The sequence below is a fragment of the Pteropus medius genome, unplaced genomic scaffold (assembly GCF_902729225.1).
Source record: "Pteropus medius unplaced genomic scaffold, Ma_sr-lr_union100, whole genome shotgun sequence".
Classification (NCBI taxonomy): domain Eukaryota; kingdom Metazoa; phylum Chordata; class Mammalia; order Chiroptera; family Pteropodidae; genus Pteropus; species Pteropus medius.
In genome coordinates this window covers 14,794,338-14,810,286 of record NW_024349803.1, presented here as the reverse complement: position 1 = coordinate 14,810,286, position 15,949 = coordinate 14,794,338, and the positions used below count along the sequence as shown (strand labels likewise).

Genomic DNA, 15,949 nt, shown 5'->3' with positions numbered 1-15,949 from the left:
GGTCATCACTCAATGCCTTAATTCTTCTACCTCATCATCGGGAATTTAAACTGGCACAGCATCAGTGAAGGGCAATTTGTCAATAGTCACTCACAATAATTGCAAAATGTGTATATTATCTGACTTGCGATCTCACTTCAGGGAATTTATTCCACAGAACTAGTCCCGCATGTGTAAAATGACTTATATACAAAGTTACTCATTGCAGAATCATTTGTGATAGCAACTGGAGGGGGGATAACCACTATGGAGTTGACCTTCAGAGTCTCTAAAGGGGTCCTAGCTCACTTTCCTGTGATTCTGTAAAAAAGTACATGAACCCAGACAGAAACCAGTTTATCCAGAGAGGCAAACTTTGCATTAACTTTTAAAGAATCCACATGTCAGTGTTAGTTTAAGGGACTTTTTTTTTCCTCTAACTAGACATAGGAGAGGTTCTATCTGCCAAGTTAAAATTGTTCTTTGGAAGGAATGTAACAAGTTAGTCTCTACGTGTGATGTTTAGTATATGTATTAAAAGTTCAAGTGTTTAGGGGAAAACCTGGAAATCAAAGTAAACCAGCTCCTTAGGTACAATTTTCCTTTACGATAACAAAAAGATTTATATAAATCGCCCCTACTACCCTAAAATCATATCCTTTGCAAGACAAGAATACCCAATTTAAGGGTGTGACTAAAAACATCTGTCCACTGGGAGGGAAGCGGGAGGGAAGCAGTCTCCTGACCACAGCCATATGCTAGGCTCCTAAGTCTTCTGTGCTTCAGCAGTTTTTTAGGTAAAAAGCTATGATTACCTTAAGCAAACCCTTGCCCAGGCAGAAAAACCTGTCACAAAGCAAAACGGACTAGACGTGGTCTCATTCGCTTAGGGAACGGGGGCTAGAGCGGTGCCGTCATTGGCTGTACAAACACGGTCATTACAAACTGCCTGCCTGAGAGTGGAGGAGCCCGAGCCTTCTGGGCTTTTGGATGAGCAACTGCAAAAGGTGCTCCAGAAGCAGGCAGGGGGGTCAAGCTTGGAAGTGTGTGTGTGTGTGTGTGCGCGCGTGCGTGCGTGTGTGTGTGTGTGTGAGAGAGAGAGAGAGAGATTAGACAGATTGTGACAGACAGAGACAGAGACGATTAGAGAGGAGGCAGAGACAGAGAGAGGCAGAGAGAGAGACAGAGAATTCTGCACATGTGCCTGCAGTATCAGCAGTAACAATGCTGACCTATGGCGGGCGGGGGATGGGGGAGGGGAGGGGATGCTGTAGGCGCTGTGCCAGCAACAACACTTGGATGGAAATAGAGGAAAGACCCAAGTATTTTAAAGTTCATCACAAAATCAACAATATTCTAAAGCAAATCTTACAGCAGGGTAAGGGAAACCACAAGGGCCAAATTAATGGATTATGCAAACCGGAAAAACCGTTTAAGCGAAACGTGCATGTTAGTCCTTGTTTTGCATAGCTTTGATGGAAAGCATTACTTTTATCTGAGGAATGCCTGAGATGAAAACCCAGTGAGCAACTGAGCCTCAACCCAAAAAGGCTAAACAATGATTTGCAAGGGATACGGATGAGAAACTGTGGGCTGAAGCTGAAATTCTCATGTAATTGGACAAAATCACTCGGGGATACGAACCTGCTTGCTCACAAGGTTGACGTGTCAGCACGGTGAACATCTTTTCCTCCAGCTGCAGGTGAGAGAACACAGAGGGACAATGTGTCCAAGGCCCCTGACTTCAGTTCAAAACACTTGCACACTGTTAAAACACAAACCCGCTTCCTCCAAATCAAAACCTCACGGGGAAACGTGGGGTAGGATGGGGTGGGGTGCGGTGCGGTCAACCCAGAACTTCAGAGATAAGACCCAAAGCTGGGGCTTACACGCAAGCGTCGCTTCAAATGCAAGGAAAGAGAGAACGGGTTTGCTGAAATTTTAAACTGAAAAAATGTTTTCAAAAACAAGTCTATTTTTTTCCCCCCCTGTAGATTTTTCCACCTGTACGGAACACCCCCGACAGAACAAATCCTGCGCGGATTGACAGGCACAAGGCTGAGGCAGGGCGATTCTTCAAAGCACACAAGCAAGGAAGGTTTCTGTGTGCGGTCGTCAACCCGCGAGCCTGGGGTGGCCTTTTCAAAACCCGGGGAGGGGGGGATATCTTCTGCTGCTGGAACAACTGGGAGAGGATGTGGGGCCCCCCGGGAGCCCCCGCCCCAGGATCCGGGAGGCCCCAATCTCCACACAGCCGCCGGCATCTAAGCGCTCAGCGCATCCCGGGACTCACAGAGGCGCTCGGTAAAGACACGTTCACCTCTCAGAGCATGGCAGAGAGCACCTCCTCGCCGCCCGGGGGTTTGGGGTTCGCGTCCCTCAGCCCCACTTCTAGACCTCTGAGGAATCCGATTACGTTTCCTTCCCTTCCAGCTCTCAGCCTCACGAAGCTTCCCGCTCCTTCCTTGGCGGCCCCGGGGCTGGAGCCCCTGTGCTCACCTGCGCACGGACGACCGGAGGAAGGCGACTGTCGCTGCCGCAGTGGCCGCCGGCGGCCAGCGTGCTTGAGGCTTCTGCGGAGGCCGGGCGGGGCGGGGCGCCCGTGGCCGGGGACCGCCCCCTCGGCCGGGTCAAGGCTGAGCACCTCTTCACCTTCCCCCTCTCAGTTCTCTCTGACGTCACCTCCACCTGAAGTAGAAGGGGGTGGGGCTTGCGAGGCCTGGGGACCCCACCCTAATCCCGCCCGGGCCTACCTGGGGAAGTGGAGAGGTGTCCACTGCCTGCCTCCCTCATTTCCATCAAAAACGAGAACCTTTTGATCTGTCTTCTGCTTTCCTCCTTTCCCCCAACCCTAAGTGGAGGGGAAGTGGGGGAGGGCAGAGCCTGGGACTCCGTGGGCGCTCACAGGTGTGCCCTGCGCCCGGACTTTCCGTGAAGCGGAGGCCAGACAACACCTGTAATGTTGGGGGTGAGGCCAGTAGGCAGGCTGATCCCTGGGTCACCTGCAGCCAAACGCCCAAAGTAATGCCGAGGCACCCTATCTCCGCCGTTTCAGCATATCTGCGCTGGCCATTCCCGGGGAACGATGCTCTCCCCTACCACATCGTGTATGGGTGTCAAGAGGTCATAATTTAGGACGAGCACTGCCTGGAAGAGGCCAAGTAGGAAAGATGTCAAAAATGCAGCATGGGCTGCAACAACTCAAATGCCCCAGGAGTCTGTGTTGAATGCAGCAGCAGGCAGCCTCCCAGGCCCCCTGAATGACCCCAGGGGCCCTGAGAATGATCCTGGCAAGAGGATGAACCTGGCTTATGTTGGACCACCCTCCTCGTGTGGCTCCTGATTGTCTGCAAGAAAAAGCTAAGGCCCCCCGCCACGTCCTGGGCCTGCCTGCGCCTCTAAGCCCAGGAAGAAAGGTCCCAAGCTAGATTGCGTGTGTGTGCACGCACACGCGCATGCGTGTGTGAGCACGTGCCCCAGATAATCCTAATTCTTGCTCTCCTCCAAAGCAGTCCTCACCTCCACCATTTCAGCCAAACTTAAATTTTACTGAAATTCATTACCTCATTTTTCTTGAGGTTCTTTTGTTTGTCTGGCAAAAAGTAAAGCCAAAGAAGCAAACGATTTTTCTCTGAATTTACGGTTTTATAACCCTTTCATCAGAGGAGGCTTTAGACATTTCTATCTGACATTTGTAAACATCTGCATCGGTCTGGGTTCTCCAGAGAAACAGAACCAACAGGACGTGCATATGAAGAGATTTATCATAAGGCGTTGTGTGGTTATGGAGACTGAGAAGTCGCAGGATCCACAGTTGACAAGCTAGAAATCCAGGAGAGCCAGTGGTGTGATTCTAGTCTGAGTCTAAAGGCTTGAGAACCAGGAGACCTGATGATGTAAGTTTCAATTTGAGTCCAAATCTGCAGACAGGAGAAGACCGATGTCCCAGCTCGGAGACACTCAGGCAGAGTGAGTTCCCCCTACTCTGCCACATCTATGTAATCAGATATCTGGGCATTCTATGATCCAGTCAAGATGACACATTAAATTAACCATTATGAATGGTCTTTCCTTTAATTTTATAATTCTGGCCGCAGATCTAGGTCCTGCCTGCATGGTTTCATATAGGCTAAGATGTCCCCTGCAATAAGAGTTCTGAGCTGGGGAAAGCCATGTTCCAACTGGCTTTTGTGGAAGTCATTCAGGAAGACTGACAAATATGCTTTGCAACAATGGCTCAAGAGTCCCACGTATAAAAGAGAAGAAGCAAATTTGGAACAAGATAAGTGAAATTGAAAACCAAGTCCAAAGGGCGATTCAGGCCATCTGGAGACTCGGAAGATGAAGGAACCCTTTACCTGCAGTGGGCTCCCTGCAAGTCTCCATCCTCCTGCCCCCCGCTCTAGTGCCAGGCGTCACTAGAACGCAGCTGGGTGTGGATGCAACAGCTCCCATCCCCTTTGACCCTTTGTTCTTTCTAGCTTCATAAGCCCATTCACTGTACCAACCCAGTATATTCCACATCACAATCGCCTGTGTCAGTTCTGTTTTTCATTCATTAAACAAATTTGACTTGGTGGCTTCTATGTTTCAGGCACAGTGTTAGGTGCTGGGGCTGAGCAGGAAAGGAGTCAGACACTCAGGGGATTGATCCTCACCCCTCATCCTGGTGGGCCATGTTATTACCAGCTCAGATGGCTGCAGCAGCCTCCAGGGACCTGCTGCCACCTTCCCCTCTTACCATCTTACTTAGTTTTCACTTTTTGTGCTCGGACCTCTTTGGCAGTTTGGCGAAGTTGATGGACATTCTCAGAATAACTTTTTAAATGTATAAAATGAAACATAGACTTACAAAGGAAAACTTTATACTGAAATGCATTTGCAAAATGTTTTAAAAACCAAATTTGTAATGTAATATATGCGTGCTTCTTTATTAACTCATTAAGTAACGAGATCCAGCAGCAGATCTAATGCTGTGATGAATATAAAGGATATTTAAAGACATCTACCATAACTGTAATGTGATATGACATACATGTGATTTTTTTTATTGATGACAGTCACAGGTCCTGCCAATACCATTGAGCTTTGTTGATCACACTCATAATCGAAGGAAACGTTCCATTTCCTGAAAAAAATGTAATTTTCCCCCCATGCAAAGACATAAGCCTCCTGAATTTTGAGTGTGGACTCCAGGTTCAGAATCTGCTAGACTGATTTCTATAGCAGAGGTCTGGGTTTCCTGCTCAAATCTTTTGATGGCCCACTCATCCAACAATGAGCTCTTACTGCCTACTGAAGTGAGTCCAAATTCAGCCTGACATTCAAAGATCCACTTCTACCAATTAATTTTTTTTTGCCTTAAAAAGTGTACAAAATGGTTTTGTATATTCTATTCTTTCACCACTTGCCTTTTTCATTCAAAAGGTTTTATTCCCCAGAGATTTATCCACATCGTAATCTATAGATTTAGCCAAAAATAAGCTGTATCATATTCTATCGTATAGATAAACTGCAGTTCACTTAGACTTTTCAGTATTTGTGGACATTTGGATTGTTCTCATTCTGCATTTTTTTTTTTTTTTGTAAACAACGTATTGCGTTTATTCTGGTTATTTTTAAATACCTAAAGTATTTTTAATTTCTAGTTTTAAATTCGAATGCATTAATTATTGGTAGCTAAAACCCATGAAATAAAAGCTCTTTGGGGCCCTGAGAACTTCTATTCTGAGCCAGGTCTACCTGAGTCACTTGTTTAACCCTTTCTTACAATTGGGTGCTCTCTATGCCAGGGACCAGGCCGCCTTGGGCAGGCCCAGCCCAGAGCCAGGCCCAGGCCCAGCCTTCCAGGTTGGCTAAGGTTTAATAAATGCCTCACGCCTTCCCCGGGGAACCAACTTCAATCATAATCTCTTCCTATTTTTATCCTGATTTAGGAGAATGAAAATCTGCTCTCCTAGCCGGAACATACTTAATTTCCTTCTCCACTTGACTGGCTTCATTTTCTCTTTTTTTTTTTTTTATTTCTGCCTGATTGGATCCTGCATTCTTTTCATAGTTTTCTTGTCTGTCAGCTACCATTTTATTGTCGATTTATTAACAGCCCTCTCCACTGTGTGCCTTTGTGTGCAGCTGCAGCTCATGGTGTTCTTACTTTTATTTCCTTCTTTCTAGTGTTTAAGTTTTCATTGTTCTTTGTCTAATTGTTTTGAGCAGAATGATTACCTTTGACCTCATTTAACCTAAGTTGTCTCCCTGAAAGCCTCATCTCCAAACACAATTACGGGGAGGGTTAGAGCTTCCATCTGGGGGGGACACAATTCAGTTTACAACACCTATGTATGGGTCTCTGTGTGTGTGTCCTTCTGTGTCTCTCTGTTCCTGTCGCTCCCTTTCTCAGACATTTAAAAAAATAACTATGCCTCCTACCTGAAACTAATAAAATAAAATATTAAAAAAAAAAAAAAACAACAGAAAAAAACTATGCCTCATATATTCACACCCAGTGATTTTGATTTAACTTAACCAGAGTCAATATAGCTAGCTATTACTTCAACTTTACATTTGTGTTTTTCACTTCCTCAGAAGTTATCGTTTATTTTTTTTTAGTAAACTTTTTACTGTAGAATAGTTTTAGTTGCCAGAATACCACAAAGAGTTTCCATTTAAATTGTACTAGTTTTCTCTATTGTTAACATTATTATGGCACATTTATCACAACTAACAAATTAATATTGATACATTATTAATTTATTAATTCAAGTCCATATTTATTCAGATTTACTTAATTTTTACCTAACATCCTTTTTCTGTTCCTGGATCCCATTGGGTCTCTTCAGGCTTCTTTAGACTGTGATAGTTTCTTAGATTCTCCTTATTTTTGGTAACTTGGGTAAGTTTGAGAAACATTGGTTAAGTATCATGTAGAATGGTCTTTAATTTGGATTTGTCTAATGTGTTTTTTTTATGGTTGGACAGAGCTTATAGGTTTGGGGGATAAAGAACACAAAGGTGAAGTGCCATTTTCATCACATCATATCAAGGGTCCATACTACGTGATTTGCCAATGACGACGTTGACCTTGATCGAATGGTTGAAGTAGCATTCATCAGGTTTCTCTGCTACAACGTTAAAAAGAAGTCTTTTTTTTTATTTTCCTCTCACATGTCATTGATTTACTGGACAAACTGGGCCACTGGTCAGGATTTTCCCACATTATGGATTTGGTTAATTACTTTCTTATAACGTCATTTACCTGTGAACTGACAGATGTAGAAGCTTGATTGGATTCAGGTTCAATTATTTTTGGTGAGAATGCTTCATAGGTGGTTATGTGCACTAACTACTTATTATACCATGTCATGAGGTGTACAATGATGGGTTGCCCTATATTTAGAGATGTTAAGATTGGACAGTGGGTTCAACATCTTAGAAATAAGTGTCTTCGCTGCTTTCTTCGGCCAGTAGATGTAATTTTTCAAGTGCCTTTGTTAAGTACGTGGCAGTTCTTAGAGGATCTGGGCTTTGTGCAGAGGGCTCACCCAGCTGCCTTGCCATCACATCTTCTGGAATTCCATCTCCAACCTCTGAGGTCTATCTTTAGGTCTCAAATTCCCTTGGGCTAGGGTGGTTTTTAGCTTATACTGATCCTTCTGGCCTCAAATTCTCTCTTTGCTTATGGCATCATTCCCTTACTTATTTTGACTTCATCTATGTATTTAACATTTGTTTGTATCATTATGTAGCATTTCTATGAACTTATCTAGAGAAGAGACCTGCCCACGTCTGCTCAGTCTGCCATGTTGACAGACTCTCTGCTTTTTGTTCTCTTCTGTCATCTGATTTTACCTAATGTTGTGGTGACCGATGTATTCTTTTCTCTTCATTAGACTGCAAACACCTTGAGAGCCCTTAGCCTCAGGCCATAGCTCAGGACATGTTTATCGAGTTGAACGGAGCCGAATCCCTGCCTAAATGTCCAGTCACCAATTGTCAGAGCCTCAGATAAAAATTGTCGTGACTGACCGCATGATGGAGCAGGTGAACCCGTCTAGCTAATGTGGGGAGGTCGCAGTTAAAGCTGTGTTCCGAGGACAATCTGTCTGCCCGCGATTTAATGTTGCATTCCTTACCTGAAATATGACCTTGATTAAATTATTTCCTTTTTTATTTTTTTTACAAATTCCTTGTAAATTACCCTTTTTACGAGAACAGTTTTTCAGAGGATTCTATATAACTCATAGCGTTTATTTTAAAAATAATGTTTTTGAGGATTATATACAACTCATTGAGTTTTTTTTTTTTTTTTTGAGGATTAAATAACCAAACGTTGTAAAGGCCTGACTCATAAAAAAAGGCTCAGAACGGTGGCCTCAGTGTTATTATTACATTTGAAAGGTGGTTTATCGTTTGATAAATGAATTTCTCAAGAGAACTGAAAGGTGTTTTAATGATTGCTGTGAACAGCCCACTGAGAGGTGTAGTCTCACTGAATTTTATGAACTATTTCCCAAATAATAGTAACCATAAAACACACACACACACACACACACACACACAATAACACACGCTTTGAGAAGTACGAAAGCAGAACTCGTGAAGTAAGAACTTTCACCATTAGCCCCAATTCCCTTGCATTCAGATATTTCAGAGAAGCCACAAGTCTAGCTTTCCCAGGGTAAATCTAGCATCCATTCAAATGTTCATAAAAATTTGACTGATCTTTTTTGGGCAATTTTAAAAAAATTGCTTGACCAATCAACTTCCATAGCAAATCTACTAAGAGTTTTAATAAAAGAATAAAAAAGAGAAGGAAAAATAAGAGAGTGAGAGAAATGGATGAGCCACCCCGTTAAATTCACTCCTTATGGTGAAGTAGTCCGTATTTTCTCTCTTTCTAACAGTGACATGCTTCTGTAAGGAAGAGAACAGATTTTAGATTTTAATAAAAGTAGAAAGCATCCTTCCTCCTCCCAGACCCTCGAGGCCTGGCTTCCGACACCCTTGCGGTCCCCAAGAACTGAGTGTCCCCTCAAGAATGCTGTAGACCCTGTATGAGCCCCCTTTGCTGTAACATTGGGGTGAGACAATAAAACTCAGTATTGCCCTTGCAGAGAAAATAGTTTTATTTTGTTTGTTAACTTTGGTTCACCATTTTTAAATATCTCTTTCAGCTTATACTTCCCTGGGTAGGGAGGTGGTAGGGAAGTGTGCAAAAGTTTGCATAAAGGATTTAGTTTTTCTGAGGCTTTACAAATTTTAGGGTTGCAGGTACTGATGCGTTCTGGTACAAGTCCTGGGTCCTGTGTTTCTGCTGTTTCTGGACACCCTCATAGTATTTTGCTGTACGTATCAAACCCCCAAATAAGCCCCAGTTAGAGGTTGGATCGTTATTAATATAATTATTACTCTTAGCATATACATGGTGGGGGGTGTCATGGTGGGGGTGACTCAGCTCAGCAGTCCTCAGCTCCCTAACTACAATTGCTGAGTCTCACACCTCCGCCACTGCAGGTGTCCATGGGCAACGCTAGGTGTAAGTTTTCCTGGGATATTACCTGGTGGACTTGACTGGAGCAGGGCGCTCAGATAGGGACAGGACAAAGTCCCGGTGTGGCAAGGGGTTTGCTCCTTTGGGAAGTCACCAGGCAAAGGGCCGATGCAGCCAAAGTGACCCGAGAGGATCTCCTCCTGAAGAAGGAGACATAGAGCTGTTGAAACCTCAGTCTTCTGATGGTGCTTCTCCCAGTGACCCTGCACGGCACAGCTGCAGGGGGCACCATTCATGTGGACCCCGGAGCTGTACAATGTGCAAGGTATGCAGCCAGATGCAGCGGCCTGGGCCTGGCTGGGCCCCCCTCAATCCCCTCTTCTTGTCTTTTTGTCTCTATAACTTCTAAGGGATCCACTTCCGGGCTTAGAGTTTCAGGGCGCCTCTTTGGGTCCCTCCTCTGAGATTGTTTAAATGTTAAGTTCTTCTTGACTTTAGGAACGGGGAATCATTTGTTGGGTGGTATTGATTCTGTTCCCAGTACTGATGGGCCATCGAGATTATTACACACACACACACACACACACAAATTCATGAATATAACTGTAACACAGGAGCCCCAGGCCTGGAACTTGCACCTGGGTTTGGATATTCTAGAAGAACCACCAGGAGGACCAGAGGGGTGAGAAATGCCATTCATTACCCACAAGGCAGCGGAGCCTGGGCAGCGGCCAGTCAGAACTGCAGGAAGAAGCTCTGCTGCTGACTAAGAGCAAGCAGAGGTTTTTTTGTTTTGTTTTGGTTTGTTTTTTTTTACGCCTACGAGCAGAGGGAAGGGTCACCTCATAGCGGGAGCAGCCGCCTTCTCCAACGGATGGGAGCAAGATGTGCTGTTTGGTTCCAGGAGCAGATAATGTCCTTGGGAGCAGCAGGAAACGTCCTAGGGGAGTAGGCACTGCTGAAGGCTGCTGGCCGGGCAGCTGTCCATCTTCTGAGTATGTGGAGGGGCTATGTTTTGAGTTAACCCTACAATAGCATAGTTTTTTTTGTTGTCATTTTGTTTTGTTTTGTTTTGTTTTTACGTCTAGGGCTAAGGGGGGCATAGGTAAGCACAATGATCGGCTCCTTTTTACCGATGTGGTAGTTGGGGCTTAGGGAAATTAAGTGATTTAGCCCAGATCACCCAGCTAATGTGTGTGAAAGCGACTCCTGATTTGTCTGGCCCCTGATGGTGGAATCACATATTACCTGATTAGTGATTTCTAGTGAAGAAGGAGAGCAAAGTAAGTTTATTGAGGTACATTTCATATACAGTAAAATGCACACATCTTAAGTGCTTAGTTTGATGAAATTTTAATGTGTAACCACCTAGTTCAAGATACAGAACATTTCCATCGCTCCAGAATGTTCCCTCATATCTCCTCCCAAGGGTAACCTCTTTAATGACGTCTGTTGCCATAAATAAGTTTTGCCTGTTCTTGAACTTTCTATAACTGGAGTGGCACAGTCTGGGTTCTTGAATGTGGCTTCTTACTTTAGGTCACAAGTGTGTGCAGGCTCGTGCACGCCTGCATGTGGCTGAGTCTTGTCTGCCCTCCGTGGTGACACACTGAATACACACGCAAGAATAAACGGCGTGCGCTGTGAATGGGTGTGCTGAGTCACGGATGTTCTCCGGATCTCGCTTTGCCAAGTTTGGGGTACGGCACCATCTCCTGTGAGTTGACCTCACTTTTGTTTGTTTTGGACACAGCCATGAAACGCATGGCCTTGGCGAACTTCGTTTGTGTGTTTAATAACTTCCATCCCTTAGTCACATTAGCCATTCATTTGGAAACAAGAAGAGCTCTATCGAACAGCACTGGTTGAATAAGTGTTTTATCCCGTTGGATCAGAATGCAGATGGTATCAGGTATTGAAATATCAAGCCTTTGAAGGATGAGAGCTAATCCTCTTTCTCTCTCATCTCTTTAGAGCACTGTGCTGGATAGGAACACACCCAAAAGAAAATGAGAACTGCTCGCTACTGGTCTTGACTTGGGCTGGAGGAGGCTTGCTTTTCCCTTTTCTTTTCTCTCGTCTTTCATTACTGTTACCATAAGTGTTGGTACAGGCAGAAAAGATAAATACCGCAGGTCCACATGGTACCAATTCAGGCTTTGCCATTTACTAGCTGTGCGACCCATCCTTTCTGTGCCTCCGTTTTCTCAGCGGTAGAATAGGGACAGGAATCAAACCTACCACGTCACAGTATCGATGTGAATGGTCGCACATTTATGAGCATGTATTAAAGCTCCTGTAAAGTGCTTGGCATAGATGGAGCTATCGGTAAATGTAACTATTATAATTACGGAACAATGCTTTTCATGTCAATATTTGTAGCTTGAAGAAAGCATTTATTGGCTCAAAAATATAAAAGAAAAACTGCAAAATTTGATCAGTGAATATTAAATAAGTTTTGCTTATTTGTTTATTTATAAGCAGGGACACTCACTGCTCATGAATAGTCCCAGGCTTCCCAACATTTCCTAGTTCCCCTGCAGTTCAGCAGGGCCTTCTGGTTGGTTCTGGCCATTGGGTATGACTAGACGTGGCCTTTGTCCCTTCTAGTATGGAGCATTTTAGAGCCAGTACGTGACTCTCCAGCTTACTCCTTCTTGGTGATGGAGACTAAAGACGTTGTATGTTTTCACTGGGCTGGCTATGCCTTCTGAAGATGGCGATGCCTTCTGAAGTCTGGATTCCTAAGAAACTATATGGAGCACAGAGTCTCTAACCTACACTGAACATGCAATGAGTCAAAAGTAAACTTGTGTTATGTTAAGCCACTGAGATCGGGGAGATCGTTTGTTACCTCAGCATAGTCTAGCCTAACCTGACTAAAACAAGTGTCTACTTAATGTAACGAGCCAGATGAATACTCAACCTGACTCTTCGTCAGTTGTATATAAATTATATTGGATAAAGGCTCCACAAAGTAGGGATCTTAGTTTTGTTCACTAATGTATGTAGAACAATGCCTAGGACGATGTACATATCAATAAATATGTATGATATTTGTGTATTTTAAAGGATATGATAAGACTGTAGGTAAGGATTTCTAAAGTAAGAATGGTTGAGACCTACAAAGGTCTTAAAATAGCTCAGATGGGTTTGGATATAATCAGGGATGCTGGTTATATTATATGTCGATGCGGGTAGAAGTCCCATATCTTTAGGGTGCCGCCTTAAAGTCCAGCTGATGACATGAAGGAGACACAATTCGGAAGCAGATGAACCACATTTCATTCTCAAGGCCTTCTTGTGTTTTTTCACTTTTTAAATTCCTCTTTCTCCTATTGTTCTTTTTAGAGAAGAGCTAAATGCATTCCTTTTAATAATGTAATTTCAAAATCATTCCGGAGCAGTCAGAAGATGTGATGTGTAGCCTGCTAGCCTAAACTTTTAACTTTGAAAAGTTTAGTTTTAATTGTGAGGTATTATGTCATTTTTAAATATAGAAATGTCAAGCTCTTAAACTATCACAGTTAAGATGACATCGGTAATTATACTGACAGCGCAGATATTATTAGCATGAACACGATACCAAAATAAATCAGACCATGGATAATGGGAATCAGAGAAGACAGGCAATAACACCAAAAAAGTGAATATATTTTTGCCCTTCTTTCTTTGAGTTGTTTTTATTTTGAAAGTGTAAACCTACCTTGCTCTTCAGGAAAAAACTATGATGGGCCAAAGGAAAGGCATTTGTTGGTTTTAGAAAAATCAGTGAAAATATGAGATCTGGAGAAATTTTTAATTTTCCACCTTTCATTCTCAATAACAAAGGGAGAATGATGTAACCATATCCAAACATTGACAATCACGTTTAGTGTCTTGTTATATTTTATCGGCCGTTTGTTTGGGTGAACTCTGAGTATATATAATTTACTCGTATTCTTCTATTAGATTTTTTTTTTCTGTTAATTTTTCTTTTTTTTTTTTTTAAGTAAAAGATCGAAATTAAATTTTGTGTCCAGAGACCTTCTACCTGCTGAGGTCTTTAGAGGACTTGACAATCCCATGTTGTTTGTTGCAGGATTCAGCGACAGACATGGCCCGGCCAATGACAACACAGCTGCTGCTCCTTTGGTCTTGGTAGCGGAGATGAGGGGCACTCTGCCCTGGACTGTGCAGGCAGGACTGACCTTCCCAGTGTCTGCAGAGATGCCACAGCACCAGGAGGAAAAGCTGGGCTCCAAGGTCAAGCTGCACAGGCAGTGAAGCCCCTGGAGGACGAATGCGGGCTGCTCCAGGAAGCCCACAAAGGCGCATCCTGCCTGTGCAGACTCACAGCAACCACTGCAGAGATGTGGCAGATGTGCTTTCATTCAGGACACCAGGACACCTGCCTCTGCGAGGGCTCCCTCAGCTCCCCTGGGTTTGGCAGGTGGACCGAGGGGGCACAAAGAGCAGATCTGGACGTGCCTTATACAAAGGGGACCATCATTGTTGGTGCTCCTGGGAAAACTGCCACACCTGCTTCACCTGCACAAGCACCTGGCATAAGGGCTGGAGGCGGGCCGGAGGACGTACCAGTGTATGCGGGGGGGTGGGGGGGGCAAATGCCTGCCGCCCCTGTGATTTCTACTCCCCCACACCTGCCCTTGCAAAGAAATCAGAAGTCATTCCCATAGCATGAGCCACCGCAGCCACAGGAGCATTCACTGCATCCCAGTGAGGTTCGCCCTGGCAGAGGGAACCCTACAGAGGATGTTCCATGCTGTGACGTTGCACTGGGGCTGTATCCTCCGGGACTGACCTGTCCTGCTCATCCTGCCCCTGATGCTTCTCAGCTGAGCTAGTTCTACCTTCTGATACCTGGGCATCCCAGCTTGCGCAGCCCCATAGCTCCTAGACCCTCAGCACCGGCTCAGTGGTGAGGCTTCTGGCAGCCAATTAAAATGAACAGACACCCCTGCCGCCCACATGGAAGTCTTGCAAAAGGGTGTATGACGGAAAGTAAGTCTCCCTGCAATGATATACTGTAATTTAATTGTTTCTTGTTAAAAATGGGAATATTGTTCAGAAGAATCTTCTGAAAAATTTTTCAGATTTTAAAAAGAATTTAATATCTCTGTCTATTTTTTGACTATTAATATTTAAGGTTTCTTTTTCAGTTTACTTACTTCTCTTGCAAAATGACCCAGCATACAGTAGCTGGTACCGTTTTTATCAAAACGATGCGTTGCACTGTTTTCTCTCAGGGCCCTCCAGCTGGGATGTCTGAGGGTCAGGACGTGACCCTGTCGACCAAATGTCACCTTCCTGGGAGAGTCAGCCTCATTGTTCTGCCCCGCATCCTGGTCCATGTTCCTGAAATTCTTCTGATTTTGTTTCATTGTTTTGTCTTTGCAGAAGCATGCCCTCACTTATTTTACTAATTCGTTTGGGTTTGGACATAAACAATTGATCTTAATTAAAAAAAATCAGAGTGAATCAGGATGTCTAGTTAGAGAGGAAAAGTACCCCAGGATGTTGAGAAAGTCAAGGAAACCTGGCTAATAGTGATCGTATCTGTTCTCTGAGTTATGACATGGACTTGATTGGGGGTGATAAAGGAATATTTGGGGAGGTAGCCTTGTCTGAAGGAGAGGGGCGGCCCCACATCTAGAGTCAGTTTCTTATGACCAAAGCCTTTCACGGCTTCCTCACAGGAGATGACAGATCACAGATGTTGTGAAGTTCTCCTAGAAACAGTCTGGACTTGAGGAGTCTGGTTTGGTTGATTCAATTGGTGCCTGGTGGTGACTGAAGACTTCCGCTCCAGGCTGAGTAATAAATCTTAAATATGAACCAACAGCCAAGACTGAGCAAAGCCACGAATATGCATGATAGCGGGAGAGATAACAACAGCAGCAATAACAAAAAAAAAACAGTCAGAAAAAGGAACTCAGGGAAACCTAAGACAAGGCAAACAGCAGAAGAAAAGATAAAAAACAAACCCCACAATCATTAAACTTCTCACGGAAATGTGAAGAAACTGTATTAATTAAGCATGAAAAGACACTGTGGAATGGAACATTTAAAGTGCATGGCACACTCTGTTGGGCATTTGAAACATGACAGATGAAGCGAAGGCTCTAATGGACTGTTTGAAAGATAAAGATGGGGACTATATTAGGATGGACCGTAAAAACATAAAGATAAGGAAGATGAGACAGAAATGACAAGGCAATTCGAGGATCAACCCTGAAGGTACAGCAGCCAACAAGAAGTTCTAGAAATAGAGCAGAGAGAATGGAGAAGAAGAGATTATCAAAGAAGTAGTACGATAAAACTCCCCCAAACGGAGAAAAATAATGTCCAGATGAAAGTGCTAAACTGAATGCCCAGCGCAATGGATGAAAAAAGAGGCAAACAAGACACATCGGTGTGAATTTTCAAAATATTGATGATGGAGAAGAGATTGGAGAGAGAGGGAGGGAGAGAGAGAGA

General features: G+C 44.0%; 1 protein-coding gene across 2 annotated transcripts in view; it reads right to left on the bottom strand.

Annotated features, from left to right (window-relative positions):
- Positions 1 to 2,610, bottom strand: part of ENTPD3 (ectonucleoside triphosphate diphosphohydrolase 3) — a 28,484-nt gene extending 25,874 nt beyond the window's left edge. Inside the window, exons 1-2 of one of the 2 annotated variants that reach the window (XM_039837385.1) lie at positions 2,479 to 2,610; positions 1,624 to 1,675 (exon numbers count right to left, since the gene is read on the bottom strand). In XM_039837385.1, the coding sequence (XP_039693319.1) occupies positions 1,624 to 1,663 (40 nt within the window). In that variant the 5' untranslated portion in view covers positions 1,664 to 1,675; positions 2,479 to 2,610. The other variant, XM_039837386.1, reaches the window with a different exon arrangement.
- Positions 2,611 to 15,949: the final 13,339 nt, after the last annotated feature.